At 41.8% G+C, this 22,002-nt stretch overlaps 1 protein-coding gene and 1 long non-coding RNA gene across 9 annotated transcripts in view; both read left to right on the top strand.

Annotated features, from left to right (window-relative positions):
• The window catches only part of LOC118425471 (myotubularin-related protein 3-like), a 35,060-nt gene that overhangs the window by 8,222 nt on the left and 4,836 nt on the right, over positions 1-22,002 (top strand). For 4 of the 8 annotated variants that reach the window (XM_035834308.1, XM_035834310.1, XM_035834309.1 and 1 more), the window contains exons 2-15: positions 2,739-2,858; positions 5,733-5,939; positions 6,400-6,482; positions 8,552-8,730; positions 9,354-9,456; positions 9,812-9,925; positions 10,286-10,455; positions 10,974-11,096; positions 13,957-14,068; positions 14,893-15,088; positions 15,572-15,757; positions 16,343-16,513; positions 16,921-18,228; positions 18,762-18,878. In XM_035834308.1, the coding sequence (XP_035690201.1) occupies positions 2,856-2,858; positions 5,733-5,939; positions 6,400-6,482; positions 8,552-8,730; positions 9,354-9,456; positions 9,812-9,925; positions 10,286-10,455; positions 10,974-11,096; positions 13,957-14,068; positions 14,893-15,088; positions 15,572-15,757; positions 16,343-16,513; positions 16,921-18,228; positions 18,762-18,878 (3,072 nt within the window). In that variant the 5' untranslated portion in view covers positions 2,739-2,855. Of the gene's footprint in view, positions 1-2,302; positions 2,322-2,738; positions 2,859-5,602; positions 5,639-5,732; positions 5,940-6,399; positions 6,483-8,551; positions 8,731-8,825; positions 8,869-9,353; positions 9,457-9,811; positions 9,926-10,285; positions 10,456-10,973; positions 11,097-13,956; positions 14,069-14,892; positions 15,089-15,571; positions 15,758-16,342; positions 16,514-16,920; positions 18,229-18,761; positions 18,879-22,002 lie in introns of those variants that run through there. The other 4 variants (XM_035834314.1, XM_035834312.1, XM_035834311.1 and 1 more) reach the window with 4 other exon arrangements.
• LOC118425472 lies at positions 19,145-21,427 on the top strand. The gene is made up of 3 exons (XR_004832300.1): positions 19,145-19,901; positions 20,547-20,651; positions 20,917-21,427. It is a non-coding gene; the product is annotated as an uncharacterized LOC118425472 (long non-coding RNA).

Genomic DNA, 22,002 nt, shown 5'->3' with positions numbered 1-22,002 from the left:
CAAGTTTGCATCTTACCGCTATGGTTAACAACCGGACGCCGCAAGATTTGCCGGAACATGTGCACCGGTTCTTGCCGAAAATCACGGCAGTGCGGCAGAAGACTGACTGGTTCATTTTGGCAATATAGCCCATGAAAATAACGTGTGGTTTTGTTTCTCTTCTATTGTTGGAGGCAATGTCCCAACACCACTAAAAAGGCAAATATTCTACGAGAAAAACAGTCGGAAGCGTGTCCAAACAGGATTTTCGAGCTTGGGTCACTTCACTGCATGCAAGCATGGGCGAGCAGTTTTTTTAAACGAAACACAGACTTTTATTTCAGATAAATACGTGATAAAGTCAAATGTTTTGGTAGTAGTTTCCCCTATTTATGCAACTTCTGCAACGGATATATTTTATATAGTTAAATGTGTAGTATAATTACACCGCGCGTAACATTTCCACCCCCAATTTAATAGACTATCCCAATGACCCCGTATGACCTAGAAGCCGCCACTTTCGTCAGTGTGTGTTGCGGACCGTCGACGTGTCAAAATCTGACCAAAGCCGGCCGATTTCTCAACAGTTATAATCAATATCGATGTCGCTACATCCTTCAAAAATTATGAGGCAGTCTGGCAACAATTTGGAGAAACTACGCGTGCCCGCGGTGGTCGTTGGAAACACGACGCGTGCTGCGGTAAAGAGTTTAATCCGATTGTGTGGTCGCGGTCGCAAGTTTGAGTTTAATCCGATTGTATAAAACTCATGTGAACACATTTTTTTTAATCCGATAGAAAATTTCAATCGGATTCCTTGTTTAACTCACTTGCAATTTTCTCATGTGAACAGGGTCTAAGACAGGTAGATGAATGATACCTTGAATCACTTAAGGAGCAAAGGTGAGATTGGGACCTTTTCATTTCCTTGGCTAGAGACAGAAAATTTATCATGCTATGCCTGCCAGGAAACATTAAGCCGGGCATTGAGAAGGTCAGAAAAGTGCTGAAGTGTGGTAGGAAGTAGAATTCTGACTGACGTTTGATGTAACAATAGAAAAACCTCAATAAGGCAAAGTCCTTCCAGTGCCTGATGGCACATAGGTCAGCGCCCATCTGTTTCAGTAGTCCTGGGCCACACAACTTTTGTGCTATCACTACAGCAAGGGGCTAGTCCACTGTTAGTGGTGTGTGTTCAACTTCCATACTCTTTATCGAATGCTGCAACGAAAGCAGAGAAAGCAGCATGTACCATTTTTAAAGTCTTTGGTATGACTCGGCCGGGGATCGAACTCACAACCTACTGAATGCAAGGAAAACCTGCTCTGACAAAAATCTGAAATCAAAATTGAATATATCAGAGCAAATGCTGAAAGTGCTATTGTTTTTGACTGCTTAGAAGTTCATCGTCATTACCATACCCCAGCTAATGAATGATAGAGATGTCTACGTACAACAATCAAGATATCAATTCTACTTGGCTAAACAATGAAAAGATGACAATGGTTAGCTTCCTTGCCTTATCAATTGACATGATTTTTGGGTCATACATGTGACTTGTGTTTTCAAGGATTAGGCAGTTTGGGTAATGTTGGTCTAGCAAAGTTACAATTTGCTGCCATGCAATTTAAACACTAAATGGTGAATATGCAGTGCTTTCCTTTTCTATACACTGTCAGATAGATCTTGATTTATAGATACAGGGCTCGAAATACTTTTTTCTGCATACCTGCGCTCGTGCAGGTAACATTGTAAATTACCTGCACCAGACAAATTTTACCTGCACCACTCTGAGTTTAGTATAAATCATACTAAAATTGTTTAGGAACCATTGCTATTTTTTCCCTTTTATACATAATAGGTGGTAACAGTCAATGCAGCTAATAACAATCCCTATACATCTAAACCAAAGGAAATTTATGTATAAAACCTAGTGACACAGACCAGTGCAGGTAGTCACCAGGAATACGTGCACAGCTCCAGTTTTACCTGCACTAACCTGCATATGCAGGTGGTATTTCAGGCCCTGTAGATAAGATTATAGAATAGTCATTGCTTTCATGGCCAATAACCAATAACCAACCATAACCAATACAACATGTTTGTTTACAAGTCCATACTTGTAGATGAAGTAGGAGCCTATTGGTTGTTGACTGTGGCAAAAATATTTGCTGTAGTTCCAAACGTCACTCCTAACTAAACATATGATCTCATTCATGAGAAAATATCAAACTCAAAGTACATGACATAGAATATAGTTGCTGAATATTGGTGTGTACATGTTACTTGTCAACAAAGTTGTGGAATGCAACAGTCTTGGCAATTGGCCGTCATATCACAAGGTACACATTTTGTCCTGTCTGTGTGTGTATATGTATTTTAATTTGAGTTGCCCCTGTAAATAACATTTAATTTTTTAATAATCATATTTTTTTCAGGGGGAGGTAAAACTTAAAACTTGTCCTCATGTGAGAGGACTTTTAGTCAAATTTTACTTGAAGAGGCTCTTTCATTGTTTCAACAGGGATAGACTTGACGTATCAATTGATTTGGACCCATTATTAACTACTAGTAGTTGTGGTTAGCTCTCAATATGTATGATTCCCTGGGGGGAATATTTGGTTTTTAGGTCAGCAAGTTATGGTGCATATTATGCTTTGTATATGTTTTAATTGGTGTCAAAGGTCTCCAAATGCTTGTAGCACATTTTCCACCCTCAAGCCATTGTGGTTCTAAGAAGTATGACACTTGTTTTACAGGTGAACTGTTGATAGATTGCAGAGAGAGAACCACTGAGTGAAGGAGAGAAACAAAGAGGAAAGGAAGCGGAAGCACCTGTGCCTACCGTGGCAGGAGTTGCTCATACCAGCCTCATCATGGTGAGTTCATTTGTTTTTAACTTAAAAGTTTGTTCGTTGGTGTGCACAGTATTAGAACCTTGAATGAAATTAAGGCCCTTTATTCTTGAATGTTGCAGCATTTAGACAAGCAGTGCACAGCTTGGTGCATGTGTAGTGCTAAGAGTAAAGACCCTAGCCCGATCTAAAAAAATAGCTATCATATCTATATGTATTTTTGAGATCAGGCTGGGGTCCGGTATCCAGGCTACAGACTTTGCGCTCCAGGATTCACCCAGATTGTAAAAACCTAGTGTGAATGGGGTCTAAATTTTCATGCTCAGATGCTGTGAGGCAATGATATCTATGTAAAGCTGCCAAAATGTCTGTGTCCAACAGAGAAAGTATTTACAGGTCAACCCACATGTACCTATGAACTGTATGCAAGAAAAAAGTTTTCAAACCATGTCTGACTCAAATAGATCATGAGAAATTTCTGCTGTAGAATTCTTGCTCCCGGTACGAAATACTTTGCTGTAGTCTCTTGTATGCCAGTTGTTATGTGTTTGTGTTTCAACTTGGACTTTGCTTGCCATTGCCAACATGTGTTTCACTTTCAACATCATGTGCCTTGTGCAAAACATGCTGGGGTGGAAGTCCTCCCAAACATGTCCCAACACACAGTTTACAGAGGGAGGAACCTGTCACAGGCAGTCTGCTGCACTTTTGACCTGTCCCACATTGCAGCTACTCACACAGAGTTGGCAATGAGCCAGTCCAGTTTTGTCTTGTGACTGGGCACAGTGCCACCAGTGCCAGACAAGACCAGTGTCAGGGCTTGAAATACTTTTTTCTGTATACCTGCACTGGTGCAGGTAACATTGAAAATTTACCTGCACCAGACAAATTTTACGTGCACCACTCTGAATTTAGGAAGTATGGATCATACTACATTGTTCAGGAACCATTGCTAGTTTTTTTCTTTCATAATTTATAGTTGGTAACAGTCAATGCAGCTAATAACAATCCACATACACCTACATCATATGACATTTATGTATAAAACCCAGTACATGAAGCAGTGTAGGTTAGATGCAGGTAGACACCAAAATACCTGCACAGCTCCAATTTTACCAGGACTAACCTACATATGCAGGTGGTATTTCGAGCCCTGAGTGTCCTTGTTACAACAGTGTGCACATTGTTGTGTAGAAGTGGGGCGGGTGTGTGACTGAAAATAAGGACTCATGACCCATGCAAATGTATAGGGGAGGGAAGAATGGGGACAATGTAAGATAAAACTTGAGCTGGCAAACAACCTATTGTGATGTGAAAAGTTGAAGGGCACCGTATTGTTTGCCGCCTTACAAGTGGCCACATTCACTGTGTCATTGTGTTCCATGTAGGACTTTTGAAACTTTGAAAGTAAAGTCTGATGACCTACTTTTTTGTCAGTTCAAGGATAGATTTTAACTGCGATAGCATACAAATTTCCCAGCTTTGTTTAACTTGTTGGGAAAAGTGTTAAAATGCTCTAAAATATTACAGCCATCCACACCTGCAAAGTATATGTAAACAGGCTTATAAATTATCGTAAATTACTGCCAAGAGTTTGGAGATGGATTTAAGATGTCAAGGCCATCTGGAAAACTACAGTGTTAAAGGTGTACAAAACTTTCAGTCAACACAACAAGAACTTTTTTAGGCATGGTAATCTTAAGCTTCTTGACTTTTTCTAGTACTGCATACCTAAACATTACAATAGGCCCATACCTGTACCTGAACAATTTGACAAAGTTACCAGTGGTCTTCAATAAAGAAAAACACATGAATAAACAGTCAACAGGATGTTATACAGACTTTAGGTGTCCTACTCAGAGAACCCATGCTTTCTAACGAATCTCAACTCAAGAATGGTGCTGATTTTTAACAATGTTTTCATCTAATAGTAATACTAGACAATAAAGTAGACATGCTAAATTTTTGGTGGTTGGAATGTGTTTTCAGTAACAAAATAAGTCATATCATCATCAGTCACTGCATTCTACATTATAAATCAAATGCTGTTAGTGTGCTATAAATCTATTCAGGTACTGTACTGGTATATTGATTGGTATTTTAGGCCTGTACCTAATTGATTTTCACAGTACTGTACCAGAATCTAGTACATGGGCCCATATATGCATAGCCTGGATACCAGACCCCAGCCCGATCTCAAAAATATCTACGGCTGGGGTCTGGTATCCTGGCAACTATACGTATGATAATGTACCTAATAAGTATTTTCAGGGAAAGCTCTCAGACTAAGTAACAAAAATTACTATAAATCTATTCAGGTACAGCAGTGGTGTGTTTGTCTCTCCTCGCAAAAGGCACTTTTTTGCTATACGTGTACAACTGCACCACTCAGAACCTAGGACTGTGTACCTCCGACATTGCATGGAGTTGCCAAACATTAACTGCTAATTTCTTCAGTATACAAACTTTTACCAATCTAACTTTTGAGATCAAGGGGTCTGGCTGAAAGGGGATTTCTTACCACTTAAAACATTCATCCATGTAGCCGGTCAGTTTTTTGACTTGGACTTTTTTAGGGTACCCACTTGGAGCAATATATGAATGAGACCATAAGGGAACGGTCTGAGACCAACAGAATGCACTCTCAACAGATGAGCCTGGTGCATGTCCAGGCCAGCGAGCTGTTCCCCAAGAAGAGTCTGCACAGCGAGGATAAGTATCTTTAGGGAAGGTCTGAGACTAACTGAATCCACTCTCTATCCCCCTAGGCTGATGAGGAACAGATGAGCCTGGTGCATGTCCAGGCCAGCGAGCTGTTCCCCAAGAAGAGTCTGCACAGAGGATAAGTATCTTTAGGGAAGGTCTGAGACTAACTGAATCCACTCTCTATCCCCCCAGGCTGATGAGGAACAGATGAGCCTGGTGCATGTCCAGGCCAGTGAGCTGTTCCCCAAGAAGAGTCTGCACAGCGAGGACGGAACCCTGCAGGTGCCGTTTCCCGAGCTGAGCGGAGAGAGCGTGGAGTACCTGGGGCGCACGTCTGACGGGATCATCGCCATCTCCAACTTCCGTCTCCTCCTGCGCTTCAAGGACTCCTTCGTTAACGTAGGTTACGATTAGCATCCTTGTTAGCTTATGCGTGAAGCTCAGTATGTGGCGCCATTACCAAGCCAAATAGATCTCATCGCCTTTAGACTAGTTGGTTGATGAAAGATAGGGTGGAGACAGCTTTCAAGCTTGGCTCGAACGGGAGCTCGACCAAAGTAAAGTAAGTAAGTATGTAGTTGGTTAGGGGAGAGTATGGGAGCCCAGGTTAACTAATTAGGATGGCACTGTAAGGTTGACAGATGTCTTGGATATCGATATTGACTACTTGAATTTACAACATACAGGTCTGGATTAGAAATAAAAGATATTGTGTTATTGATACCTATCCAATCTGCATCTTACCAATAGTATGATGACAGCACATTATGTAAATGAGTTGGACCTACCATGCAATGTATAGATTTGTACCAAATGAGACAAACGTTTGTTTAGAATCTTGTCCTTCATGTACATACAGGTGCCCTTGATGCTGATAGAGAGTGTGGAGATACGGGACCTCTTTCAGCTGTATGTCTGCTGCAAGGATGTCCGTTCCTTTAGGTAAGGTATAGCTCTTACTCTTAGCAATGGCATTTCATTTACCTTCACTTTTGATTGTTTCTTAAAATTGTGAATTGAAGCCACCGTGTAAAATTTAATAATTAAAAACTGTGACTATGACTGACTGCTGTTGGTATCTTACTTTTTATACCCTTTATCTAATCTATTCATTTCATTTGATTGAATGATCACGAAGAATAATTGTATGCCGACCTGACCTTATTAGCTTGATTTTTTTTCAAGTTCATTCCTCACAAGGCAATATCTTTCTGTCCTTGGTTGAGGGAGGTTGAAGGAAAAGCACATTAGTTTCAGACTCTGTTATCTGAGTGTATTAAGGGTTCAGCGTCCTTAGTCTACATAGTTGCAGCTACACTCAACATATTTAAGTTTAACACATTCGTCAACAATCTCAAGGATAGTGTCCTCGAAGTCAGTCAAAAGGTTAAACACAAGGATATAGTGTCTTCAAAAACAGTCAGGTCATGTGACTGGTTAGGAGATGGTCCTAACAGTATTGTGTATCGTGATCGTTAAAACACTGATTTGAAGGTGGCAAAACCTTTTATGTGGTATTAACAATACGGTTTGTGATTTCACTGGAAATGGATATCTTTACATCTCGGACATTTGTTTGTGACAAAGCACTTCCTAAAGCTGTTTGATCTGAACATATGGGCAGAACATCTGGGCATTCTACTCTTTGAAAGAGGAAGAAGTTTGGTATGTGTTATCAAACTGCCAAATGCATATGGCAAGATTTTCAGATAAAATCATTGTATCTGTATAAACAAGCCTCTGGTCTATACTTTTAAGTTATTACTTTCATTGATTAGTTGCTGAATTCCCTTTACAGTAATAACACATTTTTTTGCAATATTGGTCTCCACTTTGGGGAAAAAGTATCAAATTAACAAATGTCCCATGTTGGTTGCAAATGAAAACAGCCACCAGTAGTAGGTCTACTTGTCTGGTGCAGTTGAACAGCCAATGATCAAGTGTAACATGGCAAATCTAATCAATTTATTGTATTACAAAGGGTACTTCCTCTTCCCCAGATGTGAGTAGGGGTTTGAAATTTCCCATGATGAGGTAGCTGGTGAATGCGAAGAGAATTTATCATATTGAAGCAGGCAAATCCAATCAAATTGTGTTAGCAAAAGTGCACTTCCCCTTCCGAAAAGTGTGTGAAAAGGTTGCGATCTCTTTGGAGAGGTAGCAGCTACATGTGTTCTGCATTCACAATGACATATAACTATAAGAATCTGTCTGTTATATTATTAGCAGAGTCTTCCATTTGGTTCAAAATGTCTTTGGTAAGAAAGTGGATGGTTGCAATAGGTAAAAAGGCATACAGTGGTCTCCCTAAAACCATAGACTGCCAGGATTTTGCTGAATTTGATTGATGTATGATAAAGACTTTATACATGTAGTTATAAAAAGTTATTTGTATTGAATGGCCAAGTTGCTATGCTAGTGGACTTGATTGAGTAGTTCACAGGACTATTCATGGCATCCCTAGCTAAATGTTTTTGTCCTCGGAAAAGGCACTGGTCTTGCTTGTTTGAACCTTAAAATTTATTTATTCATGAGAAGCTCAAATTGGCCTGCAGGCTGCTTTTCATAGCTTTCCTCACTCCACCCAAGTGTGAAGATGATTACCTTGCTTCGGTTGGGGAGGTAAAAAAAAAAGACAGCAGAAAAAGGAATGGCTTTGCCTTACAATCATACCATACCCAAGACCCAGTGTATTGATAACCCACTTTCCCTATGGCATCAAAAGGGCTATGGGACTCAGGGCTGTCTCCAGGACCCGTCCCTCCATCCTAGGATGGAAATTTGCTTGTTGAGACATAAAAATTTAGCCCTTTCCGTCCCAAAAATCTCAACTTAATTACATGAAATAGATGAAAATGTGCTTTCATATTATTAAAGCAACAGATTTACTCACTTAAATGTACATCATGAACTGCCAAACAATAAGTGGGGCAGAAAAAACTTTAAAGCTGGAGACAGAAACATCTTTTCTCATGTGAATGAAAGATTATAATTGTATTTTTTACCTACAGGTGCTCCTTCCCAACCAATGAGCAGTGTCAGGAGTGGCACAAGCGCCTGTCCGCCGCCATCACAGTGCCAGACAAGCTGGAGGACCTGTTCACCTTCGCCTTCCACGCCTGGTGTAGGGATGCTACAGGGTACCAGGGAGACCCTGACTATCCCGTACCCTCGCACATGTGTCACCCAAGTAAGACACACTGTCTAAACCTACCATTTAGAAGTACTGTACATGTATAGAAAATCTTTGATATAGTCTAAATTGCAAAGAAAATATAATACCAGGGAGACCCTGACTATCCTGTACCCTCGCACATGTGTCACCCAAGTAAGACACACTGTCTAAACCTACCATTTAGAAGTACTGTACATGTATAGAAAATCTTTGATATAGTCTAAATTGCAAAGAAAATATAATATCAGGGAGACCCTGACTATCCCGCACCCTTGCACATGTGTTGCCCAAGTAAGACACTGTCTAAACCTACCACTTAGAAGTACATGCATAGGAGATATTGGATACGGTCTTGATTACCAAGAAAATATCATGATTAAAAAAACAGTTCCTTGCTTGTGGACATATTTCACTGAGATTTACTTCTCCTATTAGACAGTAAGACATATTGTAAGTAAAGTTTTGTAACTTGAAATTTTGACCCTTGTACATGAGGAATCAGTATAGTATGGTAAAATCATGCTGAAAGGCATACATACAAGTTAGTACAACTTAATCTTAAAACTGACTCTTTACCATGGACTCTTCACCATCGTATGATCGTATGGTTGAACATAACCTTTCTTTTGTGTTCTTAGGTGACCGTGTTGTTGACTACTTCCTGCATGAAGTAGAGAGGATGGGGTTCAACGTGAAGGAAGGTGGAGCCTGGAGGGTCACCAGCATCAACAAGGACTACAAGTAAGATCTGATGGGGTTTTTCTTAACAAGTTTACTCAGTGCAAGGACAGAGACCACTCCTAGGCTCTGAACTTGGGGTGTTTGTCCTAGAACCCAAAGGTCTTGTGTTCGAATCCCTGACATACCACTGATGTTGTGACCTTGGGAAAGGCACTTAACACAACTTTCCTCACTCCACCTAGGTGTTAAAATTGGTAGTTTGCTTGGGGAGGTAAAATTTGGTGGATGGGCTCTGCCTTGCAATACTGTGCCCTAGACACAGTGGATAACTGCTGCTACAGCATTAAAGGGGCTATGGTATTCTTTTTTTACCTCATTTCTTCTTTAGCTGTATGAAATCATTTTTGTTTTCCAGGTTTTGCTCTGGGTACCCAGAAAAGCATGTGGTTCCAGCCTCTATAACCAACGAAGACCTGGAGAAGGTTGGGAACTTCAGATCACACAAGAGAATACCATCTGTTGTCTGGAGGTGAGCCCATCTTATTACATCCATTGAATAGGTTCAGTTTGTGAAGTAAAAGTTTCTCATAATATATCCATTCCAAATGCAATTGTAAAGCATAAGTTTTCAGTCTGTCAACCCTCTGACTCTTCTGAAGGTAAAATGATCCAAAAGCTTATCCACATTATCAGGATGCAAGTATCAAATCAGCAATGACAGCTTATTCTCCAAGCAGAGGTTGGGTCGCAGAGATAGTAGTGGTCAGGATTTTTATTGGCTTGCCTCTCTTACCTCTCCCCAAAAATGTACATTTTGGTAGTATTTTGTAATCAACTTTAATTCTGCTTGTGTAACGTATTATAAACCCTGTTTGTTTATGTCCTACAGGCACCGAGGCAATGGTGCAGTGATAGCCCGATGTAGCCAGCCTGAGGTGGGGTGGCTAGGTTGGAGAAACTCCAGTGACGAGCAGTTTTTACAGGCCATTGCAGAGGCCTGTTCTGAAGACTGTGGCAATGTCGACACTGACTCTGACATCTTGGTGAATGGGCACTCTGGTAAGAGCGTTTTTTTAAAAGTCTTAAAAGAAATTTGTCTGTATTCAAATTGCTCTACTGTGTCGTGGGAAAAAATAACATGCAAATGCAACATTCCCACGACTTGAGTACATTGTTTCACGGCATGAAAATTCGTTCACGAGAACGAAAGTTACAAATTACAAAATAGGTGTGCTCGTGCACTTAACCTAAAGGTCAAGTCGCACAGAAAATATTTTATTAACATATAGAAGAAAGTAGCATGGGAGCAAAACCTGTGAACACAATTTCAAGCTTTGAAAAATTGTGCTAACCCCAAGTCTATAAAATTTGAACAAAAAAAAGGAATACAACAAATGTTTTAATATTTTTCCTGACACTTAGATGCGAAGAATATGCTGTATACTAATGCACAGAAGTATGTATGTAACCCAAGACAATGTCTAGGTCACACTGTCAAAAATTAGGTGCACAAGTGCATATGCACCCAGTATTTTGAGCTCCGTTGTATTAAGTTCTTAAATGTTTGTATTACACAGGTGTGTCCAATGGCTCTCAAGAAGAGAAACCCGCTGACCCTCACAAGGTGCTGATTATGGACGCCCGGTCCTACGCCGCAGCCGTGGCCAACCGGGCGAAGGGAGGCGGCTGTGAATGCCCTGGTAAGACTTAGGCCCACTTTACATTACGTTTTTCGCGTTAGCGGGACTGGCGTTAGCGGGACTGCGTTAACGGGAGCCCCGTGTAAAGAGAGTTCCCGTTAACGTAGCCCCGCTAACGCCAAATTTTCTCCCGTCCACTCCGAAGCGTACGGCCGTAGGCTCAGCGGGAGTCCCCGTGAACGCCAAACTGCGTATAAAGAGAACACGTCGGGCTCGCGTTAGCGGGAGTCAGGGTTTAGACGTTTAGCATAAAGCGCGTGCTTATTAGCATATGGCGCGAAAATGGTAGATACAGATTTGCAAAACATTGGAGGAAAATTGCCAGCAGCGATCATGTTCATAACGCTGGGTAAGAATACAGTGATAAGAAAACAGTCTTCCGATAGTTACTTTTTTATATACTAGTAGAATGAATGTCAACCCAAAAATCAACCCGAACTACGCAGAAAAAAATAGTTTTCACGGCCTGCCTTTTCCGTAATGGCCACCTACGCAGGCTCTTACGTCAATCGGGTCTGCAGTCAACCTTCAAAGCAGGCGGGATGTCAGCGAAAAATAGTCTCATTCTCACATTTTTGGACGACCTATTTTTGCACAATTTTCGTGGAAGACCTTTAAAAAAATATACAAGTTCGATTCCGAATAATTTCTCCTGCAATACATCGTTACGTTGTACCGAAACCAGAAGCCGCTATCTCTGCAAATTGTGTATAAAGTAATCCCATTACGCGTCTCCGATTGGCCGTTGCTATGACAGTGGTGGCCGTTGCTATGACATTGGTGGGGAAATTCCCGCTACATGAACTGCTGGCAGCTTGAGTTTTTACGTACGAGGTAGTTATTATACCTGCAGGAATTATACGTATATCACGGTTATTTCAGTACGTAGCCATAATTTAGCAGGTCATCACTGAAAGAAAGGGATCTTCTATCAAACAGTTCGCTTTGAAAGGGTTTTTAAGTGCTTTTTTATCGAAAATTTTGTGGTCGAAGTTACCGGAAGTGTCAGCGAAACAACAAGGTAGGCAGGGACTTGTATTTCTCATGCAAGTCACGTATTTGAATTTTCAATCACTTGGTAGCGGTACGCAAACAAAAAATTTACGGTTGTTCAATATAACAACGTGCAGCTAAAAAAAAACTGCGATCTTAACGGGTAGAATTTCACCAAGATTTTACAATCCACCGCGCGCCGCGGGTGTCTTGTCAGATTTCCGGGCGGTGTGTCTAAAGAGGTGCCGATAGCGGCGTCCCGATAACGGGGAATTTACCGCTAACGCGAAAAGCGTAATGTAAAGTGGGCCTTAGGTCTCATTTCCAAACCGGGGCCCGGCCGGGATGTTTGCGGAAACAAAAAAATGTGTCATCTTGAAATCAACTCAGAACCACAAATTGAGATACCTCAATCTCAAGAGGATATAGTCTTGTACCCCTGTGCCAAATTTCAATTCATTCAATGAAAAAGTGAGCCTGCTATAAAGCCAGTGGCATTACTTTTTGAACCGCCCTCGTAATATTCCCTCTGATCTGCCGCTTTGAGCCTTATGGTGTTTTTACAATCACACAGATTGTTCTAGTTTGTGTTGGCTAATCTTGCAATGCGCGCTGATTATGTAAACTGATCAGGCTGCAAACTCAAACAGGATGTACCAGTTGTTATGGATGTGTCATGCAATCAAAACAGATTTGTACTATCTTACAATAACTTTTGTGATAGCAATTAGATAGTGTCATGCTTATGTCACTGTTTTAACAGTATTTGAATACAGTCAAACCTGTATTAGCGGCCACCTCTGCATACCGGCCACCTGCCCATAGTGGCCACTTTTTATCGGTCCCTTGGATCCGTAATGATTAAGAAATAGGCTTAGCGGCCACCTGTCCAACGCGGCCACGGCCACACGATTTCCGGTCCCGCAGGTACAAAAACACTGCCGATTACGGCCACGCGGACCGCTGATCTATGTTTCGGTACGCGTTCGGCCATATACAGCGGCCGTATCGTCACCCTACGCCGGATTTAAAACCTCTTTGACTTATTTTCAAAACAAAACTTCGTAAACTGGCGCTACCCATACCCGCTGAAAAACGAGGTCATATAAGGTCAATAGACGACACCAATATTACGGAGGTAAATTGTGTTAAAGTTACGTTCTAATACACTGTCGCTTAGGTTGATTTACATCACAAAAACTTTGTAAATAAATTGTTACAAAGACAAAATGATATGAACTTCAGACTATAGTGGATTTTATTCTTAAATTTATTAACAGATAAGTCTAAAATGACGAGACTTTTCTTGTGAGTACCACATTAGCATAATGGGCGAATCTGATGTGTGAACGCGAGCGGGAACACACGGACGGCGAAGTGTCAAAGGATACAAGACGAAAGATCAAAGAAATATGACGATACCGGTCTCTTCAGACAATATCAACTGTAGAACATTTAAAACTTTTTATAGCTTTTGTTTCTTAATACATATAGTGTAAAAATCATTGCAGTACATGTACAGTACTGTATTATGTGAATAAAGATCAGTGGATACTAGAACCATGTGTAACTTATTGCTTGTGGTCAATTCATTAGCATATTCTATATAGTGGCCACCTCTCTATAGTGGCCAATTTTGACCAGTCCCTTGAGTGGCTGCTATAGACAGGTTTGACTGTAACAGTAAAATAATAGTTTGTTGGTTCACAAGATCTGCAACCCTAAGTTTTGTTTTTAGTTATTATTATCTCCAAATTTGACAAGTGTTAGATAAGGCAAGGATGTAGCCTTGGGTATTGGAATAATATCAATAAGTTCTTAAATTCTGAATTCAACTACACATTATAACATGTTCTTGTTTATGCAGAATACTACCCGAACTGTGAGGTTCAGTTCATGGGCCTGGCCAACATCCACTCCATCAGGAAAAGTTTCCAGGCTGTCCGTGCTCTCTGCTCTCAGCCATCTGATCAGGCCAAGTAAGTTGTAACAACAAGAAAGCCTGCATGTATGCCCACAGCATAGCCCATGCTGTTCCTTCATCACTGTTTGATTATCTGATTCTTAACCATAGTGAGAAGACAAGTACTGTAAATGCAGAAATGTTCGCGGTGGATTAATATTCGCGGTTTTCGCGGTGACCACTTTACCGCGAAATTAAAACCACCGCGAACATTTTTCTATAATGGTATTAGATTGCAGTCTATGGTGTTACCGCGAACTTAAATCCACCGCGAAAAGTCCCTTTTCCCGCTACCGCGAAATTAAATCCCCGCGAACTTAAATGCATTTACAGTATTTTGCAACAGTCATTAGTTGATGAGCAACACTTGTGCTATTAATTTTTTATCTTCATCTTCCTATTTCAAGATTTACAGCACATGTAAAGCCCCCTTCCCAATCACTGGGCTTGGCCAACGTGTTGTCGATCTCCAATTGGACATTTTTGGCCAAAGTACGGCCGACGTCCTTGTGTTTACTAGGGCTTCAGATAATTTTTAGCAGCTCGTCCATGGGGATTTAAACCTCCAAGTTATGTCAGCTGTTCACCAAAAAGGCAGAAAAGACAATAACTGAAACTTTCTGGAATGAAATGCAGAGCCCAGTCTAATTTGTGACAAGGCAGCTTTCGAAATTCGGCGATCTCGGACCAATCTAAAAATTTGGCCGTCATTTGCTTGAATTGTGACACAGGCTTAACCGCTATTCCTCCACAGTTGGCTGTCTGCCCTGGAGAGCACCAAGTGGCTGCAGTACCTGTCCCTGACTATTTATAGTGCATGTAACTCCTATTCCTCCACAGTTGGCTGTCCGCCCTGGAGAGCACCAAGTGGCTGCAGTACCTGTCCCAGCTGATGAAGAGTGTGCTGATGGTGGTGAACGCTGTCGACCTGGAGAACCGACCGGTCGTGGTGCACTGTACGGACGGCTGGGACCGCACGCCACAGCTCGTGGCTCTGGCTGAGCTACTACTGGATCCGTACTACAGGACCATAGAGGTTAGAAATGGCTTACTCAATCTTTAGCACACACAAAATAGCTTTAAACTGACTCTGGCTACTGCTGGACCCTTACTACAGGACCATTGAGGTTAGAGTAGCTTACTGAATCTTTAGCACACCATATTATATATTCGAGTGCATACATTCCTCAAGCTACTGACATCTGGCACACTGCAGTCGTCCCTCATGGCATTTCACTTAGATGAAATTTATCAAAGATCAGTCTTTCCTCTTTGTTATGATGAAGGATTTGTCTAGAATGGTTTAGAATGTGGATAGCACTTTTAATGTGTTGCAACTGGCAGAAATATTTTTAAAGTCCTCACTCCTGAGTTGTGATGTGGGGGAACAAACAAATATTGAGACTTCTAAATGCAAATTGAGATGAACAGCTGTCTTAGGTTTTTGAAATGTACGTCATCCATTTTGTACAGAACAAAATATAGCTGATTAAAAAAAAGTACTGTATTGCTTTTCCAGGGTTTTCAGGTGCTAGTGGAGAGAGAGTGGCTGGACTTTGGTCACAAGTTTGCTGACCGCTGTGGTCACGGCTGCGGTGCGGACGACATCAACGAGCGGTGTCCAGTCTTCCTCCAGTGGCTGGACTGTGTCCACCAGCTCCTCAGGCAGTTCCCCTGCTCATTCGAGTTCAACGAAGCATTCCTGGTCAGTTGGAGGTCTTCTTCTTTCATTTTGAGGCCACCAACTTCAACTTGCTGAAGACCTTTGTAGCCTATATATTCATTTTTCACTTGAGTGAAGTGAGGAAAGTCATTTAAAGTGCCTTTCCCAAGGGCACAAGATCGGTGACATGACGGGGTTCAAACTCAAGACCTTCTGGACCTGAGTCAAATGTGCTGCCGATTGCGCCACGCGGTCCCACCACGCGGTTGCTCTTGATTTAGAATACTACTGTATGCCAAATTGCAGTCTGTTACTCAAGCATCTGGATATGATTGTGGAAAGGGCGGTGACACTGACGAAAGATAGTGGATGCTATCTGAAACGTCTGACTATTTTCAAAATCATATCCAGTTGCTTCTGATCAGTAACTGCATTTTGGCATATCTTGCTACCCTGAGGTCTACCTTAATCAACATTTGATAACGAAGACCAGATGATATGTTGCAACTTTCATTCTCTTTCACATTTTTACAGTTTATATTTGAGATAGACACACCAGATTTCCAACATGGAGCAGTCCATTATGTTTTTGGGATCACAGTTAACAATTTTCCCCCTTTCTCACAGGTGAAGCTAGTGCATCATACCTACTCTACCCTATATGGCACATTCCTGTGTAACAGTCCGGCAGAGCGGGCAAAGAACGCCGTGCGGGATCGCACCTGCTCGGTCTGGTCACTTCTTAAGTCCGACAGACGAGCTTTTAGGAATTACCTGTACAGTCCAAGCGCTGACCAGGTAAGGGGGCCACCAATCCAAGATTTCCTCTTGTATTTCCATCCGTAATGCTACATGGAAACTATAAAAGGTAGCTTAACTGACAGATTAGTTCATAGAACTGCTACATATACATTAAAAGAATATCACAGCCAAATGATAGAGATAAGATTGTCTGAAATACGTAAATTTAGATTTTGAATTTCATAACCAATTGAAAAATTCTAGTATGCCAGGCTTACATCTTTTCATTTGTAATGTTGTAGAGGTCACTGACTCATCCCCTTGGCATTCATCAGTATATCAATCTGTACAATCTCATATTTCAATTCAGACATCAAATGTAACATCTTTGCCCCATTTTATTTCTATTTGGTAATTTTTTTCCCCAAGGAACTGATTGTTGAGCACATTTCCGTCATGTGCAGGTGATGCGGCCGGTTTGCCACGTTCGCAACCTCCTCCTGTGGACTACAGTGTACCTGTCCAACCAGTCTCCCACCACGCCCACAGAAGAGCAACCCTACACCACCCCCCTCCCCCAGGAACCCTCCCTCCTGTCGGGACGCGTACAGAAGACGCGCTCCTGCGACGATATCCAGGCCGCCATCAGCGAGAGCATGGAGAACGGCGGCGGGCTCATGCGGACGTCCAGCGACACCAACCTCACGGACTGGCGACCGGACAAGCTCATATCGCACGATACGGACACGAGCACAAACCACGCCGCCACCGTCGAGTACAACAGTGAACTGACTGATTCGGAGATCAACGGAATCATGGACGAATCAAACACGTCAGCTCACAGCTTATCCATTCACGAAGACACCGTAGCATTCCACAAGAAAGAGCAGCAGCATCCCCCTGATGAAATAGAAACACCCCCTGGGACCCCAGACGGGGAGACATCTAAAACTTTTTCAAATGGTGTCCATAGCGAGGAGCATCCAAAAGAAGAAACTGTTAACACTAGTGTAGCAACAAATGAAGACTTGAACCAGAAGGATCGCATGGAGAGCTCGACAGAGACAATAACTGCCGAGACTGTGGAATGTAAAGAGAGACCAGCATCTCCTCCTAGCTCCTACTGCAATGGTGTCAGTGGGTGTGAGGACACGGAAATAATGTGCAATGGGCACGGCAATCCTGCTGCTAAGGAAAACGGTCTAGAAGAAGAAATCCCAGCGCTAAAGCTAGAACATAGCTCCAGCGTTAGCACAAGCACTAGTGACATTAGCAACTCCTTTGTCGATGACTCCCATGAAAAGAAGAAGCCTGGAATAAATGGCATGTGTCCGTTGGCAATGAAGAACCACGTACGGCGGGGTGGGGAAAACTCTAGACTCTCGTCCAGCACCATCACTGCACCTAGTAAGCCTAGCAACCCCCTGAATGGGAGCATGTGCATGCACACCTGTAGCAAGTGTCTACATCTCGCTAGCAAATCTGCAATATTCTACCAAAACGGCCACGCGGCGCAGCACAAGGACATGACGCGCAGCTTACAACCTGCCACAACCACTCCCGACCAGAGCTGCAAGCCTGCCGCGCCAGTCAGCCCGGGGGGTGCCGTACCCAATGGCATCGGGGAGAGGGGCAAGGCAGAAGGCATACCCGAAGAGTCGTCCGTCAGTCCAAACATGAACACACTGAGTCGCCATCTAGACGTGGACGGACTGACAACTATCAGAGATGTGGTACAGCAAAGACTGCACCAGATAGATGTTGGTCACAAGGTAGGCTCTCCTTTTGTTGTTGTTGTTAATGTTGTGCTCTTATTTATCTCCGCCAAAAACTGTTGAGCTGTCTCAGGATGGACAAGGCAGGATGGGACCTGTTGTGTAGGGAGGAAAATTGTAACAAAATGTAAGGTGCAGAGAGTATGCTAATATGCAAATGTTGTGAAGTAGGTACGCATAGGTATACCTTCATGAAAAATACTAGGTAAAGTTTGGACATGTCTATGTATATGTATGTGTATGTAAATCCTGAGCAATGACTTAAAAACCTTTGGATGGATTTGGTATGTAAGCTTGGTGATGTGAACACTCCCAGATATCAAGGCCAATCTTGGTACTGCAGCAGAACTTCCATTTTTTGTGTCCTGAACATGCTGTGGTCTTGTTGAAGGTCATGCATTTGTATCTTGGTAGTCAGTCATGTTGATTCTAGTACCGGGTCCTCAGTGATGTTAGGGCCCAATACACAGTCATGTAGAATATATATGTGTCCCATGTTGTTGAAGATGTGTTGACCTTTGCCCCCACAGGGAGAGGTGGAGGCTCTGCGTCGCCAGCTGCAGACAGCCATGAAGGTGATCCACCAGTACCAGAAGGGCGGGGTCTGTGTCTCCTCGGGGCTGAACGGAGAGGGGTGTGACGAGGAGGTGAGCTCTCCTGACTCTTAATCATAGAACTGGTAAACCTGCTAGAAAATCTACTCCACTCATGAACCCTGATTAAGTCACCACATGCTGCAAGGAACGTGCAACAGTGACTCCAAGCTGCAGTTCAATTTCATTACCCTGATGAAATTGACAGACTGTCACTTTAGTGTTGGCTAGGTATTACTAGTATCACTTAGTTGGGTATGAAGGACTTTGTTGTAACTCCAGTTGAATCTCTATTTGTACTTGGTAAGTACTAGCATGAGTCTAAAGTATCAAATATCAATACTTTAAGTAGGTATTCCAACGCTACCGCGAAAACCCTCTGCCGTACGGCGATCCGTAAATTTGCTACCATCTTCCCACACCCGCGGTACAAAAACTATCCGGTTCTAGAGGCAAATTTACCCATCAAAATAAAGGATATAAGTTTCTCTTTCCTGTGATGTGTTTATTTTGCTTGTAAATTGTTTAAAACGCCAGAAATTCGCCGGTGAAAACGGCGCGCCGTAAGCGGGGAGGCCTGGGTTTCAGATCGTGGTTTCAATACTTCCGGATGCAGCCGCCGTGACCCCTGACTTTACCGCGCTTGCGCTTCGCCGTCTTAGACCGCAGCAGAATGAAAGTTGTACCATTTGAAAGAGCACATTTCAAGCTTTAAAATGATGCCTGGAACATGAGGAAAAATTTATTTTTCGGGGGACAAAAGTCAATTTGAAAGGAATCGTCGATCTTTAATGATAAAAATCACCGATCGAACTTTATTTTTTCTTCTTGTTCCTGGTGCCAAACTGACGACAAAAAACAGGGCTACGTTTTGATGTAATCGGCATGTTTATAACATGCACACTCGCAAAGCGGCGGGCTGTTTTCCCCGACGATCGCCCCGATTTGGCCGGCCGGCGGCGCCGCGCGATCCTAACGCGCCAAATTTTGGGCCCCGCGCCCCTCAGAAACGGAGGATATGTCACTGAAGCGGCACAAATAGAACATTTTTCGACGCTATGGATGAAGAATTTCAAGGTAAAATACTTGATACAACTCGTAGTGTTTGGGGGAGGGGGGCATGTTGAAGAAAATGTGCTTTGAACAATTTTTTCTCAAGTCAATCCCAGCAATATAATTTCTATGCAGTGTTTCTTTATCCATGTTTTAGTCATGAAACTTACATGTAATGTAAAATGTTTCTTAGTAATTATTTCTTATTAATTATTCTTAGTTTATTGCTTTCTTTAGTATATTTTACATATGGATAATTTTTTTCACTTTTGTTGAACTTGAGGCACCGTGGCCCGGTTAGGGGTCAGCCGGGGAACCTATGCCCAATTTTTTTTAGAAAATATCAATTGTATCTTTTCAATGTCATCGTTACTGTTCGTGTGAATCATTTCTTGCCTCGTTCCAAGTCTAAAATACCATTGTGTATTTTTTTCACTTGTTGAACTTGAGGCACCGCGGGCCCCCGGTTAGGGGTCAGCCGGGGAACCTATGCCCAAATTTTTCAAAACACGAATGGCATATTCATTGTCAACGTGAAAAAATTTTGCAACCAGATTGTGCATTCTTTGTCAGATTTTGCCAAGTGATTTTTTGCTCGACTTTTCTGGTGTAGCAAAAATCCTAAATCTGTACTTACCTGCAATATTATATTCTTGTCTCTACTATCAGCCAGGTTCCTACTGACCGGGCGAGGTTGACGCAGTTGGTACTGAGGTTCAGTCGCAGAAGATGGCTCAGAAACAGTGACACTTACCTCCTTCCATCTTGTTGCAGGTATTTATCTACTTAATGATGATAAGTTAATCTATTCCTTACCCCCAACTTGCCTGTCTTTCTTTATTGAATTCTTTATTTCATTATTGGATCATTCTGATCCTTTCGTCACAAGAAAGAAAGAAGTCATAAGTCATAAGAAAGATGATGATGTAGATGAACATCAGACGTGGTACTGGAGTAGGTCGTCATCCCCTCAGATGTAAGAACATTATCACCATGGTAGACATGTTAATCATAAAACTCAAATAATTTTGTTTTCCAGGTGGAATGTAGATTGTACCAACTCCCAGATGTAGCTGATATAAGACTGGAGAGCGGAGCGGAGATATTGAATGGTAGAGGTCAAACATAATGTTTACAAGTTGTGCAGCCAGTTCCATTATCAGCATTAAGTTTGTTTAAAGAATACTGTTGCTACCACAGAGAATGATAAGTAAGCCTGTTGTTTTTGTGAAAAGTTGTTTACCTTGAATTATTATATATAGTATTGATTAGATAAGGAGAAGTACATGTACCTGCAAGTACATCAAAGAAATCTGTATCGATTGTATGTATCCTGAAGACAGCCTTTGACCTTGAAAAATGTTGAACTTATCCTAATAAATTTAGTGTTTACACAATGTCTACATATTGATATTCTATCTCTTATTAGTACTAACATCTGTCTTCTATATTTTATTATACAATTACAAGTGTAAAGTTGTACTGTTGATGCTGTGTAACATCATGACTTAACATGAAAATAATGCGACATACATGTATTCACACACTTACCTTTCACCTTGACCAAGTTGACCTTGTTATAAGGCAATTAATATTGCTGATATTCTATGGATATGACATTGTTGGTATATTTGTTGTGTACATTGCAAAAGTATATGAAGCATGATATTTAATCTTCTGCAATGCGACTCAACTGGTGCAAAAAACACCATTGACCGTAACCCAAAATGTGAACTTTTAAACCCAAATTTACTTATTTTTTAAAGAATTACAGATAAGATGACAATTATTGTGTGAAAGGACACCAGTGGGTGCTGTTATGTGTAAAATATTGAAGGAGAGGGTTGTTCCTGTCAAGAGATACAAGTGTGTGATCTTTGGAGGATTTTTCCTTCTCCAGGGGTCAAAGGTCACGGTGCCACCTGTGTAATTTGTTGTGAAATGCATACTTCGACCCTGTGTAAAAACATAATAAAATGACATGAATGTTCAGAACTCTCTGGAGTGATTCTATGTAGTACATATTACCGGGAAATAAGATAAAACAAGCTTTGCAGCCTTTACTTACCTTTTCATCAACCCTCAAAAAAGGTATTTTGTTAATTTTCATAGTTTATCGCGCAGC

Source organism: Branchiostoma floridae, chromosome 11 (assembly GCF_000003815.2).
Source record: "Branchiostoma floridae strain S238N-H82 chromosome 11, Bfl_VNyyK, whole genome shotgun sequence".
Classification (NCBI taxonomy): Eukaryota; Metazoa; Chordata; class Leptocardii; order Amphioxiformes; family Branchiostomatidae; genus Branchiostoma; species Branchiostoma floridae.
Note: the sequence above shows the minus strand (reverse complement) of the source record. Positions and strands in the feature narration are given on the sequence as shown.